A 20,032-nucleotide genomic window follows, 5' to 3' on the forward strand; every position below is an offset into this window, starting at 1 on the left:
TGGGCTGAGGAACTCCTGCCGTGATGTCCTGGAGCTGAGATGATTAACCTCCAACAACCACAACCATCTTCCTTTGTGCTAGGTATGACTCCAACCAGTGGAGAGCTTTCCCCTTGATTCCCATTGACTTGAATTTTGCTACGACTCCTTGATGCCACATACTGTCAAATGAGACCTTGATGTCAACGGCAGTCACTCTCACCTCACCTCGGGAGTTCAGCTATTTTGTCCATGTTTGAACCAAGTCTGTAATGAGGTCAGGAGCTGAGTGACCCTAGCGGAATCCAACTTGGGTGTCAGTGAGCAGGTTATTGCTAAGCAAGTGCTGCTTGATTACACTATTGATGACTCATCCATTACTTATGATCGAGAGTAGACTGATGGGGCGGTAATTGGCTGGGTTGGATTTGTCCTGCTTTTTGTGTACAGGACATACCTGGGCAATTTTCCAAAAAGCCAGGTAGATGCCAATGTTGTAGCTGTACTGGAACAGCTTGGCTAGGGGCATTTGTTGTATATATTAATTGAAAAGCGAGCTTCTACGGGCACAGTATAGATATGTCCCCACAAAAAAAAGGATGGTACTGCTAAATCTAGCCAGCCCACTGGTTATCCAGAAGCGCACAGGCCAAGGTAAGACAGAAGAAGAAAGCTCATGATAGTTACAAAAGACTCAATACTGTAGAAAGCATAGAGGAGTATAGAAGGTACTGGGGTGAAGTAAAAATGCAAGTTAGGAAAGCAAAGAGAAGATATGAAAAAATATTGGCAGATAAAATCAAAGAAAACCCAAAGATGTTTTACCAGTATATTAAGAGCAAGAGAATAACTAAAGAAAGGGAAGGGTCTATCAGAGATGTACATGGTAATTTGTGCTTTGATGTTGAAGATGTGGGCAGGGTTCTCAATGAGTACTTTGTCTCCATCTTCACTAAGGAGAGGGATGATGCAGACATTCTGGTTAATGAGGAGTGTGAAACATGAGATACAATAAGCATAGTGAGAGGAAGTACTGGAGCGACTGACATCCTTGAAGATGGATAAGTCACTAGAGCCAGATGGATTGTATCCCAGGCTGTTAAAGGAAGCCAGGGAGGAAATAGCGGATGCTCTGTGGATCATTTTCCAATCCTCACGAGATACAGGCAAGATAACACAGGAATGGAGGTCTGTAAATGTTCTACCATTATTTAATAAGGGTGCAAGGGATAGGCCAGAAAATTATTGACCGGTCACTCTTGACTTCAGTGGTGGGAAAATTATTAGAATCAATTCTGAAAGACAGGATAAACTGTTACTTAAAAAGGCAAGGGTTGATCATGGACAGTCAGCATGGTTTTGTTAGGGGAAGATCATTCTTACTAACTTCATAAAAATAGAATTTTTTGAGGAAGTAACAAGGAGGATTGATGAGGGTAGTGCAGTGGATGTTGTCTACATGGATTTTAGTAAGGCATTTGACAAGGTCTCACATGGAAGACTCGCCAGAAAAGTGAGATCCCATGGGATACAAGGGAAGGTGGCAAGTTGGATCCAAAATTGGCTCAGCGACAGGAAACAAAGGGTAATGGCCGATGGATGTTTTTGCGAATGGAAAATGGTTTCCAGTGGAGGTCCACAGGGCTCAGTGTTGGGGCCCTTACTGTTTGTTATATATATTAATGATTTGGACATAAATGTCGGTATGATTGGGAAATTTGCAGATGATACAAAAATTAGCTGTGTAGTTAATAGTGAAGAGGATAGCTGTTGTGTCCAAAATGATATCCATGATTTGGTTGAGTGGGCAGAAAAGTGGCAAATGGAATTCAATCCGGAAAAGCGAGAGGTAATGCATTTGGGGAAGGCAAGCAAAGCAAGGAAATACTTAATAAATGGGAGGATAGAACTAATCACTGCAGATAGCCTAAACGAATGTAGGAAGTCCAGGGACGAAGTAAAAAAGGAAATAAGGAAATCGAAGAGAGGGCATGAGAAAAGATTAGCAAGTAAAGTTAAATATAACCCAAAGATGTTTTATCAATACATTAACGCTAAAAGGTCAGTTAAGGAAAAAGTGGGACCTATCAGAGATGAAAATGGAAACTTGTGTGTAGATGCAGAGGCTGTGGGAAGGGGTTTGAATGAATATTTTGTCTCCGTGTTTACAAAGGAAAGGGAGGATGTAGATATAGTAGTCCAGGAGGAACACTGCGAGATATTGGACGGGATAGTCATAAAGAGAGAGGAAGCACTCGAAGGGTTGAAATCCTTGAAAGTTGATAAGTCACCAGGGCCAGATGGATTGTTTCCGAGGCTGCTGAAAGAAGTCAGGGAGGAGCTAGCAGATGCTTTGAGGATGATTTTTCAATCTTCACTAGATATAGGGGAGGTACCGGAGGACTGGAGAAATGCAAACGTAGTTCCATTGTTTAAAAAGGGATCAAAGGAAATGCCAAACAATTATAGGCCAGTTAGTCTTACATCGGTGGTGAGCAAATTAGTAGAATCAATCCTGAGAGATAGGATTAACTGTCATGTGGAAAGGCATGGACTAGTCAGGGATGGTCAGCATGGATTTATTAAAGGAAGGCCTTGCCTCACAAATTTGATTGAATTCTTTGAGGAAGTGACAAGAAGGGTTAATGAACGTAGTGCAGTGGATGTTGTGTACATGGATTTTAGCAAGGCATTTGACAAGGTCCTACATGGCAGATTGGTCAGGAAAGTAAAAGCCCATGGGATTCAGGGTAATGTGGCAAACTGGATAAAAGGTTGGCTTTGTAACAGGAAACAAAGGTTAATGGTCGATGGATGCCCTTGCAAATGGAAGGTTGTCTCAAGTGTTCCACAGGGCTCGGTGTTGGGACCCTTGCTGTTTGCGTTAACGATTTGGACGTGAACGTTGGGGGCACGATTGGGAAATTTGCAGATGCCACAAAGATTGGCCAAGTAGTGGATAATGTAGAGGATAGCCATAATCTCCAAATCGAAGTAGATGGGTTGTTGGAGTGGGTGGTAAAGTGGCAGATGGATTTTAACATAGAGAAGTGTGAGGTCATACATTTAGGGAGGTCAAACAGTTACAGGGATTACACAATAAATGGGAATATACTAAGAGGGGTAGATGAATTGAGAGATCTTGGCGTACAAGTACACAGGTCCCTGAAGGCAGCAGTTCAAGTAGACAAGGTTGTAAAGAAGGCATATGGAATGCTCTCCTTCATTGGCAGAGGTATAGGATATAAAAGTAAGGATATAATGTTAGAATTGTATAAAACACTGGTGAGGCCACAACTGGAGTATTGTGTGCAGTTCTGGTCACCACATTACAGGAAAGACGTAATAGCTCTGGAGAGAGTGCAGAGGAGGTTTACAAGAATGTTGCCAGGGTTAGAAAAGTGTAGCTACGAGGAGAGATTGGATAGGTTGGGCTTATTTTCCTTAGAGCAAAGAAGGCTGAGAGGTGATTTGAAGTGTACAAAATTATGAGGGGGATAGAGTGGACAGGATAAAATTGTTTCCCTTGATGGAGAATTCTAGAACCAGGGGACATAGATTCAAGATAAGTGGCAGAAGATGTTGGAGGGAAATGAGGAAGAACTTTTTTACGCAGAGGGTAGTGGGTGTCTGGAATTCGCTGCCCAAGTTGGTGGTAGAGGCAGAAACTCTCACCTCTTTTTAAAAAAGTACCTGGATCTCACCTAAAGTGCTGTAAGCTGTAGGGCTATGGGCTGGGTGCAGCAAGGTGGGATTAGAAAGGGCGCCTGGGTATCCTCGGGCTGGCATGGACAAGATGGGCCGAATGGCCTCATGTGCTGTAACTTTTCTATGGTTCTATGATATTGAGAGGGGTTGAAGAAGTGAGAGACCTTGGATTGCATGTTCACAGGCCCCTGAAGGTGTCAAGACAGGTGGATAAGGTGGTAAAGAAAGCATACCACCTTTATTGGGCGAGGTATTCAATACAAAAGCGGGGATGTAATGATGGAACTGTATAAAACACTAGCTAGACCATAGCTGGAATTTTGTGTACAGTTCTGGTCACCACATTACAGGAAGGACATAATTGCTCTGCAGAGAGTACAGAGAAGATTTACAAGAATTCTGCCAGGGCTTGAAAATTGTAGCTATGAGGAAAGATTGGATAGGCTAGGTTTGTTTTCCTTAGAACAGAGGCTGAAGTGTGACCTCTTGAGGTGTACAAAATTATGAGGGGCCTAGATAAGGTAGACAGTAAAGACTTGTTTCCACTAGCTGAGGAGTCAGTTTCCAAGGGCATAGATTTAAGGTGATTAGTAGAAGAATTAGAAGGGACATGAAGAAAAACTTTTTCACCCAGAGGGTGGTTGACGTCTGGCATTCACTACCTAAATTGGTGGTTGAGGGTGAAATGTTCAACTTATTTAAAAAGTACTTGGATCAACATCTGAAGCACTGTAACCTGGAAGGCTATGGACCAGGTATTGAAAAGTGGAATTAAAATGAGCAGTTAGTTTCTTTTTCTTTTTCTGGCTGGCACAGGCATGATGGGCTGAATGGTTTTGTGCACTGTAAATTTTCTGTGGTTCTCTGGTTCTATGGCTATGTGGTCCGGTGTCACATTTTGTTTGATAATGCCTCTGTGAAGCACCTTAGTGCCTTTAATGTGTTAACATGTCCTGTATAAAGAAAAGTCGTTGTTGTAAGGTTAGGTGGGCACTCTTCTTTCCAAAGTGGACCCCTAATTCACCATGAGCAATGCTGTGGGAGAACATAAAATAGTTATGAAGTAGGAAATCCATTTGTCTTATTTTAATTTGTTCACCCAGAAAGATTCTAAAGTTTCCACATTCCATCCAGTACCATTTGTAACTCCTCAGTTACTGAAGCATCCTGTACAGACATACAGCAAGACCTGGACTACATTCAGGCTTGGGCTGTTAAGTGGCAAGTAAGATTCTCGTCACACAAGTGCCAGCCAATGATCATCTCCAACAAGAGGGAACCTAACCATTTCCCCTTGATGTTCAAAGGAATTACTGTTGCTGAATGCCCCACCATCAACATCATGGGAGTTACCGCTGACCAGAAACTTAATTGGCTACAGGAGTAGGTCAAAGGCTTGGAATTCTTCAGCAAGTAACTCACCTCCTAACTTCTGTTATGATCCCAGCTAATGTTACAACTGGACAAGTCGGATTCCAGGGTGGAAGCCGGCTTGATAGATCCTAACTTTTAATTTTTGTTTAGAAACGTAGAGAATAGCTACTGAACAGAGTCAAAGGGGTCAGCTGATGAACTTTTAACAGAAGAATAAAACACTTGTATTAAACAAGAAAAGACGAACTATATTACAATTCTCCTTCACCCACAATTATACAGGTATATACAGATCCGTAAGGATAACACAAGCTACAAAAGCTTTTACTCTAATGTTCACCGCAAGTACATAGTCCATGTAAACCAATAGGTGACCTATGGTCACACACCACACTTTGAAACCAAGTGACAGATGCCACCCCAGACAGATGCTATGCACCCCTCATTAACCCCCCAAACATTAGAAAAACTCGTTTTGGAATCTTCTCCCAAATGACACTTTCTCTTGAATGCCTCCCACAAGGGTCCACCCCAGGGTTTCAAACTCTCCTTCCAATGTTCCTCTCCCCGGATCTCCATGTACATTCAAACTTTGCCTTCCACGTGCTCTCTCTCAAATACTCAGCCGTGCCAATAGAACACCACAGCTTCATAAGCCCATAGTAAAGAGTCTCAGACCTTCGGCTGTTTCCTTTGATCTTTTGGCTTCTCGCAAGTCTATTTTGCTTTAAATCTGTGTGCTGCAGCTTTCTCCCTTTAAGCTTGAAGCCTTCCTCTGCTTCTCACTCTTGACTTCACTTAACAGGACCTTTTCCAGATTCCTGTTTTCCTTTGACTAGAAGGTCTTCTAGGGAGTTTCTTTTATTTTCCCGTTAGGACTTGCTCCCTGGTTTCTGGGACCTTCTGCCCAGCTCCTCCTGGCTCCTGGTTTCAACTGAACTGAACTATTTTCTGCTTTTCTCTGTCTCTGTGAGTCCTTCTCTCCGGATCCCTGCCGCTAGGCAACAACACAATTTTTCTACCTAGTTTGTTTTAACTTCCCTTCAAGAGTCATTTAAACTGAAACCAAAACTCAAGTTGGATTTCCAGCATCCGCAGGTTTTTGCTTTTACTCAAGTTCAACCCTTCCTTAACACATCAATACAGAAACACAAATTAAACTTAAAGCTAAAACTCATTCCTAACACCCACAAATACAAATATAACTTACTTAAACTATCTCTAGTTCCTAACACTACTCAAAGCTTTACACCATTGACAAGGCACAAGTCAGGAGTGTGATGGCATACTCTCCACCTGCCATGTTGAGTGCAGCCCCAACAACACACACAAAGTTGGACACCATCCAGGACACAACAGCCCTCCTGATTTTTTTCTATTCATTCATGGAATGTGGACGTCACTAGCTGGGTTAGCATTTATTGCCCAACCCTAAATGCCCCTGAGAAGGTGATGGTGAGCTGCCTTCTTGAACTGCAGTCCATGTGGTATAGGTATACCCACAGTGCGGTTAGGGAGGAAATTCCAAGATTTTGATGCAGCGACAGTGAAGGAATGACAATATAGTTCTAAGTCAGGGTGGTTAGTTTGGAGAGGAATTTCCAGGTGGTGGAGTTCCTATGCACCTGTTATCCTTGTCCTTGTCCTCCTAGATTGTAGCAGTCATGGGTTTGGAAGGTGTTGTCTAAGGAACCTTGGTGAGTTCCTGCAGTGCACCTTGTAGATGGTATACACTACTGCCACTGTGCGTCGGTGGTGGAGGGAGTGAATGTTTGTGGATGGGGTGGCTGCTAAGTTTAATTTGGCCTCAGAATTTCTGCCACAAATGGGACAGGATACCACTGACAATTGAGTTTTAGACAGATTGCTGGCTTGGGGTTCCTCTACTTGCATTTGCTCTCTGCCACTGTTATGCACTTGCTTTGTTTTTTATTAGGTTATGCCCGATGCAGCAATCCTTTTTTTATTCTTTCAGAGGACTTGAGTGTTGCTGGCTAAGCCAGCATTTTTATTGCCCATTCCTAATTGCCCTTTGAACAGGTGGTGGTGAGTCACCTTCTTCAACTGCTGCAGTCCATGTTATGTAGGTACACCCACACTTGCTGTTTGTGAGGGTGTTCCAGGATTTTGATCCAGTGACAGTGAAGGAATGGTGAAACAAAACAAAAACAGAATTACCTGGAAAAACTCAGCAAGTCTGGCAGCATCGGCGGAGAAGAAATCAGTCAACGTTTCGAGCCTCCATGGCCCTTCGGCAGAACTGCAGCATAGTTTCAACAAGGGAGAAATATAAATTGGTTTAAGGTGGGTGGGGGCGGGGGGGAAGAGACACATTGAGGGTGTGGTGTGAGCAGATAATCAAAAGATGTCAGAGACAAAAGGGTCAAAGAGGTGTTGAAGGTGGTGGTCTTTGTCTGAGAAAAGTGCTAATTAAGAATGGAATACAGGATATTCAAAGTACAGCTCTAGTGGGGGTGGGGTGGAAAGACTAAAGGTTTTAGTTTTAGATTTAAAAATAATGGAAATAGGTGGGGAAAGAAGAATCTATATAAATTATTGAAAAAAAAGCGGGTGGGGGGGGAAGGGGAAAAGAAACGGGGTGGGGATGGGGGGAGGGGGAGTTTAAGATCTAAAGTTGTTGAATTCAATATTCAGCCCAGAGGGCTGTAAAGTGCCTAGTCGGAAGATGAGGTGCTGTTCCTCCAGTTTGCGTTGGGCTTCACTGGAACAATGCAGCAAGCCAAGGACAGACATGTTGGCAAGAGAACAGGGTGGAGTGTTAAAATGGCAAGCGACAGGGAGGTTTGGGTCTTTCTTGCGGACAGACCGCAGGTGTTCCGCAAAACGGTCGCCCAGTTTGCGTTTGGTCTCTCCAATGTAGAGGAGACCGCATTGGGAGCAACGAATGCAGTAGACTAAGTTAGGGGAAATGCAAGTGAAATGCTGCTTCACTTGAAAGGAGTGTTTGGGCCCTTGGACAGTGAGGAGAGAGGAAGTGAAGGGGCAGGTGTTGCATCTTCTGCGTGGGCATGGGGAGGTGCCATAAGTGGGGGTTGAGGAGTAGGGGGTGATGGAGGAGTGGACCAGGGTGTCCCGGAGGGAACGATCCCTACGGAATGCCGTCAAGGGGGGTGAAGGGAAGATGTGTTTGGTGGTGGCATCATGCTGGAGTTGGCGGAAATGGCGGAGGATGATCCTTTGAATGCGGAGGCTGGTGGGGTGATAAGTGAGGACAAGGGGGACCCTATCATGTTTCTGGGAAGGAGGAGAAGGCATGAGGGAGGATGCGCGGGATATGGGCCGGACACGGTTGAGGGCCCTGTCAACGACCGTGGATGGAAAACCTCGGTTAAGGAAGAAGGAGGACATGTCAGAGGAGCTGTTTTTGAAGGTAGCGTCATCAGAACAGATGCGACGGAGGCGAAGGAACTGAGAGAATGGGATGGAGTCTTTACAGGAAGCGGGGTGTGAGGAGCTGTAGTCGAGGTAGCTGTGGGAGTCGGTAGGCTTGTAATGGATATTGGTGGACAGTCTATCATCAGAAATTGAGACAGAGAGGTCAAGGAAGGGAAGAGAAGTGTCAGAGATGGACCATGTGAAGATGATGGAGGGGTGGAGATTGGAAGCAAAATTAATAAATTTTTCCAGGTCCCGACGAGAGCATGAAGCAGCACCGAAGTAATCATCGATGTACCGGAGAAAGAGTTGTGGGAGGGGGCCGGAGTAGGACTGGAACAAGGAATGTTCCACATACCCCATAAAGAGACAGGCATAGCTGGGGCCCATGCGGGTACCCATAGCCACACCTTTTATTTGGAGGAAGTGAGAGGAGTTAAAGGAGAAATTGTTCAGTGTGAGAACAAGTTCAGCCAGACGGAGGAGAGTAGTGGTGGATGGGGATTGTTGGGGCCTCTGTTCAAGGAAGAAGCTAAGGGCCCTCAGACCATCCTGGTGGGGGATGGAGGTGTAGAGGGATTGGACATCCATGGTGAAGAGGAAGCGGTTGGGGCCAGGGAACTGGAAATTGTTGATGTGACGTAAGGTGTCAGAGGAATCACGGATGTAGGTGGGAAGGGACTGGACAAGGGGAGAGAGAAGGGAGTCAAGATAACGAGAAATGAGTTCCGTGGGGCAGGAACAGGCTGACACGATCGGTCTGCCAGGACAGTTCTGTTTGTGGATTTTGGGTAGGAGGTAGAAGCGGGCCGTCCGAGGTTGGGCGACTATCAAGTTGGAAGCTGTGGGAGGAAGATCTCCAGAGGAGATGAGGTCAGTGACAGTCCTGGAAACAATGGCTTGATGTTCTGTGGTGGGGTCATGGTCCAGGGAGAGGTAGGAGGAAACGTCTGCGAGTTGACGCTCAGCCTCCGCGAGGTAGAGGTCAATGCGCCAGACAACAACAGTACCACCCTTGTCAGCGGGTTTGATGACAATGTTGGGGTTGGACCTGAGAGAACGGAGTGCAGTGAGTTCAGAGAGAGGAATGGTGATATGGTTCCAAGTCAGGATGGTGTGTGGCTTGGAGGGGAACTTGCAGGTGATGCTGTTCTCATGCCACTGCTGCCCTTGGTCCTTCTAGGTGGTAGATACCACAGGTTTGCAATGTGCTGCCAAAGGAGTCTTGGTGAGTTGCTGCAAATGATCTTGTAGATGGTAGACACTGCTGCTACTGTGTGTCAGTGGTGGAGAGAGTGGATGTTGGAGGTGCTGGATGGGGTGCCATTCAAGCGAGCTGCTTTGTCCTGGATGGTGTCAAGTTTGAGTGTTGTTGGAGCTGCACTCATCCAGGCAAATGGAAAGTATTTCATCACACTGCTGATGTGTACCTTGTGGATGGTGGATAGAGTCAGGAGGTGAGTTATTCGTCACAGAATTCCCAGCCTCTGGCCTGCTCTTGTAGCCACAGTATTTATATGGCTGGTCCAGTTATGTTTCTGGTCAATGATAAACCCCCCCCCCCCCCACCAGATTGTTGATAATGGGGGATTCCGCGATGATAATGCCATTGAATGTCATGGGGAGATAATTGGTTTCACTCTTGTTGGGAGATGGTCATTGCCTGGCACTTGTGGTGCGAACGTTACTTACCACTTAGTGCAAGCATGAAAGTTGTCCAAGTCTTAGTGCATATGGGCACAGACTGCATCAGCATCTGAGGAGTCGCGAATGATGCTGAACGTAATGCATTCATCCATGAACATCCCAACTCCTGACTTTATAATGGAGGGCAGGTCTTTGATGAGGCAGCTGAAGATAGCTGGGCCTAGGACACTAACCTGAGGAACTCTGCAGTGCTGTGCTGGGACTGAGATGGTTGACCTCCAACAACCATATCCTTAGCGGAGAGTTTCCCCCTGATTTCCATTGACTCCAGTTTTGTAGCTCCTTGATGCTACACTCAGTCAAATACTGCCTTAATGTCAAGAGGAGTCACCCTCACCTCACCTCTGGAGTTGAGCTCTTTTGATCATGTTTGGCTCAAGGCTGTAATGAGGCCAGAAACTCATTGGCCTTGGCAGAACCCAAACTGAGCATCAGTGAGCAGGCTGTTTCTGAGAGAGTGCCATTTGATAACATTGTTGATGACCCCTTCCATCACTTTGCAGGTTATCGAGAGTGGACTGATTGGGCAGTAATTGGCCAGGTTGCTTTTTGTGTACAGGACATAGGAGGGCAATTTTCCACATTGCCGGGTAGATACCAGTGTTGCAGCTGTACTGGAGCAGCTTGACTAAGGGCGCGGCAAGTTCTGGAACACTAGTCTTCAGTACCTATTTCTGGAATGTTGTCAGGGCCCATAGCCTTTTCAGTATCGAGTGCCTTCAGCTGTTTCTTGATATCAAGTGGTGTGAATTGATTTGGCTGAAGACTGGCATCTGTGATGCTGGGGACCTCAGGATGAGGCCAAGATGGATCATCCAATTGGCACTTCTGGCTGAAGATTGTTGCAAATGCTTCAGCCTTGTCTTTTGCACTGATGTTCTGGGCCCCCCCATCATTGAGGACGTGGATATATATGGACCCCTCTCCTCCTGTTAGTTGCTTAGTTATCCACCATCATTCACTAGATATGGCAGGACTGCAGAGCTTGGATCTGATCCGTTGTTTGTGAGATCACTTACTTCTGTCAATCGCATGCTTCTTTTGCTGTTTGACATGCCTTGTAGCTTCTCCAGGTTGACATCTCATTTTTAGGTGTGCCTGGTGCTGCACCTGGCCTGCCCTCCTGCACTCTTCTTTGAACCAGGGTTGATCTCCCAGTTTGATGGTAATGGTAGAGTGGGGGATTTGCCAGGCAATGAGGTTATAGGTTGTGGTTGTATACATTTGTGCTGCATATGGCCCACAATGCCTCATGGGTGCCCAGCTTTGAGTTGCTTGATCTGTTGGAAATCTGTCCCATTCAACATGGTGGTGGTGCCACTCAACACTCTGGGGGGTATCTTTAACGTGAAGGCAGGACGTAGTCTCCACAAGGACTGTGCAGTGGTCACTCCTACCAATACTGTCATGGACAGGTAGATTGTTGAGGATGAGGTTAAGTAGGTTTTTCCATCTTGTTGGTCCCCTCCCTACCTGCCGCAGATGCAGTCTAGCAGCTATGTCCTTTAGAACAGGGCCAGCTCGGTCAGTAGTGGTGCTACTGAGCCACTCCTCATGGCAGACATTGAAGCCCCTCACCCAGAATACATTCTGTGCTCTAGCCACCCTCAGGGCTTCTTCCTTGTGTTCAACATGGAGGAGTACTGATTCATCAGCTGAGGGAGGGTAGTAATCAGCAGGAGGTTTCCTTGCCGATGTTTGACCTGATGCCATGAGACTTCATGGGGTCCAGAGTCGATGTTGAGAACTCCAGGGCAGCCCCCTCCCGACTGTATAACACTGCCACCACCTCTGGTGGGCCTGTCCTGTCGGTGAGACTAGACGTTCTCTGGGATGGTGATAGTAGTGTCTGCACATTGTCTGTAAGCTATGATTCCATGAGTATTACTGTCTGGTTTGTGGGACAGCCCTCCCAGTTTAAGCACAAGCCCCCAGTTGTTAGTAAGGAGGACTTTGCTGGGTTGATGGGGCAGGGTTTGCTGTTGTTGTTTCCGGTGCCTAGGTCAATGCTGGATGATCCATCCGGTTTCATTCCTTTTTGTAGACATCATAGTGATTTTATACAACTGAGTGGCTTGCATTTCATAGGGCATTTAAGAGTCAACCACATTGCTGTGGGTCGGAGTCACATGCAGGCCAGACGAGGTAAGGACAGCAGATTTCCTTCTGTAAAGGCTTTTAATGAACCAGTTGGGGCTTTACGACAATCGACAGTGATTTCATCATTTTACCATGACTAACTTTATAATTCCAAATTTATTGACTGAACTTAAATTCCACCAGCTTCTGTGGTGGGATTCAAACCTTTGTCCCCAGCCCATTAGTCTGGGCCTCCAGATTACTAGTCTGGTGATGTTACCACTACACCACCGTTTAACCTGGTGATCCTGGGTGAGGTTCTCTCAAGACTAGGAAGTTGATATCAAAACTCAAGTGAAGCTTTCAGACCATCCTTGTAACGCTTCTTTTGACAGCCATGAGAGCTTACCACTGTCTCAGGCTCTTCATACAAGGTTGGCTTTGGTAACCGAGTGTCAGACATTCTGGCTACATTACCAGCCCAACTCACTTGCGATTGTCTCAATGTGGTATGGTTGCTTGGTATGCCAACACGAGTGAGCACTTCAGTGTCTGGTATTGCTGCCATCTGATCTTCAAAAGCTTCCGAAGGCAGGTTTATCTGTACCCTAAGCAATTTGGGATGGACCATGAATGCTGGCCTTCCAGCAATGTTGGCATCCGATGAATGAATAATAATTTTTAAAAATCCAAGAGTTTGCAAAAAAAATTGCAGGATTTTCATCTTCGCTGCAGCTCTGAGATGTCTGTTCCATATATTGATTAACCTTTGGTAAAGAATTTGCTTGTAATAGCATTAAGTTTACTATCTACAGGTTCAAAGTTGTGTTCCCTGTTCTGAATTCACTCTTAAAGGAACATTCTGAATTTACTTTTTTCATTTCCTTAACTATCTTAAAAATCTCAAATCACCTTTTTAGATGTTTCCTTTCCAGGTTGAAAAGGTCATTTTTCAGTGTTTTCTTATTCAGACCTTTGATATTCTGTGCACGGTCTTCAGCATGTCCTCCTCTAATGTGTCTTGGCATCTGCAGGGTGCAGTATCAATGCAGCTTGACCACAACACTGTAGAGTTTGGTCATGATTTCCTGTGACTTTTCTTCAATGTTTTTGGTTAGGTAGTTCACCATTTTACTGGCATTGATCACTGCTCTTCATTGGTTGATCATGCTGAGTGTCAAGTCTACTAAACCTCTTAGCTTCTTCTTCAACTATTTTAGCACCATTCAAGGAGTATATGTATTACTTACTTTTGCCTGCATTAAATTTCATTTGCCATTTTTCTTGGCACCTGCATATTTTTCTCAGCTTTTTCTGTAACTTTTGAGCTGCTGCTGTGATTCTAATGCCTCGCCTAGCTTGGTACCATTAACAAATTTGACCTCTTTGCATTGAATTTCCTAATCCAGATCATTGGAAATCAGAAACTGTGGCCATCTCAATACTGAGACCTGGGTTACCCTATTTCAGTGCCACCCTGATCCCCCAAGTCCCCCTCACTTGTTGTAACTGTTCTAATATATGCTTTTTGCTTTCAAGGTATGTCAGTGCCTATAAATCTCCTCCTAAATCTTAGTGCTATAAGATAAATATCATCTACTCCTGGGGGTGATTTGTTTTCAGCCTTTATAAAATGTTTAGTATTTCTCTCGTTTATACCCAAGTTATTGGATCATGCTTAGGATGTAAGATTTTTTTAGTTTTGAGAGATGTGTTGGTCATACTTGTTAAGTATTAAAAAAAATTCAAGTTTTAAAAGTATTGAAAATTAGTACTTTTTTTGAAAAAAGAGAGGTCATCATTTAACTCTTTTTTTAGCCTGATACCAAAAATTTGCATGTAATAACATGAGAGTAGAAGTGAAGTGCCCCAGGGAGATATGTTAAAGCCTTGTTCCGAGCAATGCATTAACTAAATATACAATTGTCAAATATTTGCAGATGATAATGGGATGGTGAAGATGAGAGGGAATAATTGAACATAGACAAATTTCTCCTGAACAATAAACCTCATCAAATCCGCATTTTAGACTTGGTGGTGTTAAAGGAGCAGACTAGATCATTCACGACTGTATCTCATCTCATAGTTTTGTTCATCAGCTGGCATAACATTGTCCTTTTAAAACAGTGCATTTTCTGACATAAACATGTGCAGCATTGGATAACCTTGGTAAAGATCTTGTAGTGATTTCATTCTTCCAGAACCTTTTAGGGCTGTTCTGCATATAAAATATATTTTTTGAATGTGCGCATTATATGTCCTTTTAAAATGATTAGCAATTGTCTTTCGTTTCCAGTCAGATGATAATCCCCCTCCTTCCAGTTTTTAAAGCTATTTTCCTCAATTCTTTTAGTCTTCTGTTGCAAAGGCTATCTGTTTTAAGAACTCTCAACAATTCTGCATTGTAATGGGATGCTAGCTGTGTGGCAGTAATTTGGTTTTATCCAAAAAATAGTACAAAGGTTTCAAGGATTGTCTTTATGATCATGTTGGTCTTGATTTAAATTCTATGCAGTAATTGCACTTCTAAGGTATTTTTTCTTCTTCATTTTATTTTCTCAAAAAGCAGATGTGTACAAAATGGAGCAACAAAAAGACAAGCCACACCTCAGTGATGACTGCGGACAGCAGAGGCAGAAGAAAGGTAAATAATGCAGTACATGTTCAACCAGTCTAATGCCAACCTAAAAAATTTCTGTTTTATCTGTTGCTTTGATTTGGAAACTTACGAAATGGGTCTAAAATTTACCTTGTAAGGTCATAAATTTAGCAAACTTAATGACTTGCTTGGCTTTTTCTATTCTAATTGATCATAGAATAAATCTTTTGAAAATTTGTCCGTCTTTATATTTTCAGTCTCTCTAATCAGTTAAAATGTAACTTTGAATAACTATCATTTTGGGTATGTGTGCACTTTAAAATTGTTGGGTGTTATTTAATTTAGCTGTGAGTAGGTAAGTGTCACCTTAGTAATGTAGAAATGGGTTATTCAAAGTTTGAGCAAATTTTACATGTGACCTGCTCCTATGAGGCATGGGCTACTTTTCAAAACACGAACCTGCAGATCATTTAATTTTTCTGATTATTGTCTACTTGGTTTGAAACCATTTAACAAAAAACTGAATCAGATAATTTTAGCTATATTCTCATTTTATTGATAATTCAGTTCTTTTAGCATGGAAGATGACTTAAAATAATTAGGAGTACACTGACTGATTTAAGGCACATTTTCCTTTTTATTGCTCCTGGGGAATGCTTAATTTCTAGGAATAGTGAAAATTAAGTATGGGTGGAGACCCAATTTAACATCCCTGTCTTGGAATTCTTTGCCTACTGCTCTAAATGAGTTAGGATGGGAAATCCTGTCTTCCTATGGTGCACTCAGATGGAATGGTATCTGAATAAATCTCATGGTAGGGATTGCACAAGGCCACAATGGGAGTAACGGCTTTGCAGGAGTTTCAAGGTCATGAAAGGCACTCTAAATGCAACTTTCGTAATGGAATTAAATTCTGTGCTTTGTGATCATAGTGCATGATTGTATCACAATTCAAAAATATTGTATCTCAAAAATCATGTCTGTAGGGCAGACAAACTCTGACTATCATAATTACTATTTAAGTTGACCCACACTGATTGTTTCATAATTAGTAGGGAATAAGGGAGCCGATTGAAAGCAAGAACCATTTATTACACAGATAGCAACACCACCAATTAGCAGTGAGCAAACTACACAATCAAATCACTCAGATTTTTTTCTTGGAGCCTGCACCTGCTACAACTTTAACTGGAAAAAAAAAATTTCTGCAATTTGTGATTTTTCTACTTCAACCAAATCAATATATAGCCATTATCATAAATATTGATGCAAAATAAAGAAAAGCCATGAACTTACTCATGTGATGATTAGAAATATAAACTAAATGATACAGTTTTCTAGGAACGATACTATACTGGTGATATTACTGGACCAGCAATCCAGAGGCTTGGACTAAAGCTCGAGACATGAGTTCAAATCCCATTATAGCAACTGCAGGAATTTAAATTCAAATAATTAAATAAAAATCTGGAATTCAAGAGTCTCATTAATGACCATGAAAATACTGGATTGTTGGAAAAAAAACATCTGATTTGACTAATGTCCTTCAGGGAAGGAAATCAGCCATCCTGATCCAGTCTGGTCTACATGTGACTCCAAACCCACAGCAATATGGTTGACTCTTAACTGCCCTCTGAAATGGCTGAACAAGTCACTCAGTTGTGTCAAACCCCAACAGAAAAAAACATTATAAAAACTGGATGATCCAACTGACATCAACTTAGGCACCAGAAATGATAAAGGCACACTCTGCCCATTGGGCCATGCAGAGACCTCCTCAGTAACAACTGAGGACTTGTGCCAAAGTTGGGAGAGCTGACCTACAGAACTAGACAAGCAACAGCCTGACGTAGCCATAGCTGCCGAATCATACCTTACAGCCAATGTCCTGGACTCCTCCATCACTACAACAGCCTAACATAGCCATGACTGCTGAATTATACCTTGCAGCCAGTGTCCTGAACCCATCCATCACTATCCTGGGTATATCCTGTCCCACTGGCAGGACAGATCGCAGGTGGCGACACAATGGTGTACAGTCGGGAGGCAGTGGCACTCAACATTGACTACGGACCCATGAAGTCTCATGGCATCAGGTCAACCAAGGGCAAGGAAACCTCCTGCTAATTACCATATATTGCCATTTCTCAGATTATGGATCAGTAGAAGAAGCACGAAGGATAACAAGGGCACAAAATGTAGTTTGAGTGGAGGATTTCAGTGTCCACCACCAAGGCTAACTGGCTGAACTGGCCAAATCCTGAAAGGCATATCTGTTAGACTGTCCCTATGGCAGGCGGTGAGCTAACCAGCATGGGAAAAACCAACTTGATCTCGCCTTCACCAATTTACCTGTTGCAGATGCATCTGTCCATTCTTAGGAGTGACTACTGCACAGTCCTTGTGGAGACGGAACCCCAAATTCGTGATGAGCACATCCCCATTATGCCATGTGACACTACCACTGAGCTAAATTAGATAGCTTGAGACTAGATCTAGCAGCTCAAAACTAGGCATCCATGAGGCACTGTTGAACATCAGTAGTGGAATTGTATCTGTGCAATCTGTAACCTCCTAGTCTGGCATGCCCTTCACTCCACCATTATCAGTGTTGGTCCCCTACTTCAATGAAAAGTGTGGGAGAGCATGCCTGGAGCTGCACCAGGTATACCTAAAAATGAAGTGCCAACCTGATGAAGCGATAGCACAGGACTACATGCATGTCATGCAGCAGAAGTAGCATGCTACAGAGCTAGCTATGGTCCCACAACCAATGGATCAGATTAAAACTCTGCAGTTCTGCCAGATCTAATTGTGAATGACAGTGGATAGCTGAATGGCTAACCAGAGGAGAAGGCTGCACAACATCCTCAAGAAATGGGGAGCCAAGCATGTTGCTGCAAAAGATGAGGCTGAAACATTTGTAACCATCTTCAGCCTGATGTGCTGAGTGGATGATACATCTCTGTACCCTTCTGAGCATCCTGGATGCCAGTCCTCAACCAATTCGGTTCATTCTACATAACAATCAAGAAACAGCTGAAGACACTGGATACTGCAGAAACCATGGGCTTGATATCATCCTGGCTGTTGTGTTGAAGAATTGTGCTTCAGAACTAGCTGGGCCCCTAGCTAAGCTGTTCCAATAGAGCTACAACATTGGCAACTATCTGAACATTCAGAAGATTTCCCAGGCATGTCCCGATTACAAAAAACAGGACAAATTCCAATCCGGTCAATTACTGCCCCATTATTTTACTCTCAATCATCAATGGAGTGATGAAAGATATCATCGACAATGCTATCAAATGGCACTTACAAAGCAATAACCTCACCAATGCTCAGTTTGGTTCCACCAGGGCTACTTGGCTCCTTACCTCATTTTGGCCCAAACATTATAAAAAGAGCTGAACTTAGGTGATGTGTAAGTGACTGTCCTTGAAATCATGGCAGCATTCGATCAATTGTGGCATCGAGAAGCTGGTGCAAAATTGAAGTCAATGGGAAAGCTCTCCACTGGTTGGAGACATACCTAGCACAAAGGAAGATGGTTGTGGTTCTTGGAGGACAATTGCCTAAACCCCAAGATGTCACTGTAGGAGTTCCTCAGGGTAGTATCCTAGGCCCAAGCATCTTCAGCTGCTTTATCAAAGAAACATAGAAAATAGGAGTAGGAGTAGGCCATTTGGCCCTTCGAGCCTGCTCCGCCATTCATCATGATCATGGCTGATCATCCAACTCAATAGCCTGCTCCCGCTTTCTCCCCATATCCTTTGATCCCTTTCACCCCAAGAGCTATATCTAACTCCTTCTTGAAAACATACAATGTTTTGGCCTCAGCTACTTTCTGTGGTAGCGAATTCCACAGGCTCACCACTCTCTGGGTAAAGAAAGTTCTCCTTCTCTCAGTCCTAAATGGCCTACCCCGTATCCTCAGACTGTGACCCCTGGTTCTTGACTCCCCCACTATCGGGAACATCCTTTCTGCATCCACCCTGTCTAGACCTGTTAGAATTTTGTAGGTTTCTATGAGATCCCCCCATATTCTTCTGAACTCCAGCGAATATAATCCTAACCGACTCAATCTCTCCTCACATGTCAGTCCCACCATCCCAGGAATCAGTCTGGTAAACCTTCGCTGCACTCCCTCTATAGCAAGAACGTCCTTCCTCAGATAAGGAGATCAAAACTGCATACAATATTCTAGATGTGGTCTCAACAAGGCCCTGTATAATTGCAGCAAGACATCTCTGCTCCTGTACTCGAATCCTCTGGCTATGAAGGCCAACATACCATTTGCCGCCTTTACCGCTTGCTGCACCTGCATGCTTACCTTCAGCGACTGTACCTGGGTGTACGAGGACACTCAGGTCTCGTTGCACATTCCCCTCTCTCAATTTATAGCCATTCAGATAATCTATCTTCCTGTTTTTGCTACCAAAGTGGAGAACCTCACATTTATCCACATTATACTGCATCTGCCATGCATTTGCCCACTCACTCAGCTTGTCCAGATCACAATGAAGCATCTCTGCATCCTCCTCACAGCTCAACCCCCACCCAGCTTTGTGTCATCTGCAAATTTGGAGATATTACATTTAGTTCCCTTACCTAAATCATTAATATATATTGTGAATAGCTGGGTTCCTAGCACCGATCCCTGCAGTACCCCACTAGTCACTGCCTGCCATTTGGAAAAAGACCCTTTATCCCACTCTTTGTTTCCTGTCTTGCCAACCAGTTTTCTATCCATCTCAATACACTACCCCCAATCCCATGCGCTTTAATTTTACATGCTAATCTCTTATATGGGACTTTGTTGAAAGTCTTCTGAAAGTCCAAATAAACCACATCCACTGGTTCTCCCTCATCAACTCTATGAGTTACATCCTCAAAATTCCAGTAGATTTGTCAAACATGATTTCCCTTTCGTAAATCCATGCTGACTCTGTCCGATTCTGCCACTGTTTTCTAAGTGCTCAGCTATTAAATCTTTTATAATGGACTCTAGAATTTTCCCCACTACCAACGTCAGCCTAACTGGTCTATAATTCCTTGTTTTCTCTCTACCTCCCTTTTTAAATAGTGGGGTTACATTAGCTACCCTCCAACCTGTAGGAACTGTTCCAGAGTCTATAGCATCTCGGAAGATGACCACCAATGCATCCTCTTTCTCGGGCCACTTCCTTA

The 20,032-nt window shown here is 43.8% G+C and overlaps 1 protein-coding gene across 3 annotated transcripts in view; it reads left to right on the plus strand.

The window, feature by feature from the left end:
• The window catches only part of LOC144686686 (protein TANC1-like), a 270,044-nt gene that overhangs the window by 74,131 nt on the left and 175,881 nt on the right, over positions 1-20,032 (plus strand). For 2 of the 3 annotated variants that reach the window (XM_078552225.1, XM_078552224.1), the window contains exon 2: positions 14,810-14,887. In XM_078552225.1, the coding sequence (XP_078408351.1) occupies positions 14,810-14,887 (78 nt within the window). The remainder of the gene's footprint in view (positions 1-14,809; positions 14,888-20,032) is intronic. The other variant, XM_078552222.1, reaches the window with a different exon arrangement.

The sequence above is a fragment of the Cetorhinus maximus genome, chromosome 11 (genome assembly GCF_964194155.1).
Source record: "Cetorhinus maximus chromosome 11, sCetMax3.hap1.1, whole genome shotgun sequence".
In the NCBI taxonomy this organism is placed as follows: Eukaryota; Metazoa; Chordata; class Chondrichthyes; order Lamniformes; family Cetorhinidae; genus Cetorhinus; species Cetorhinus maximus.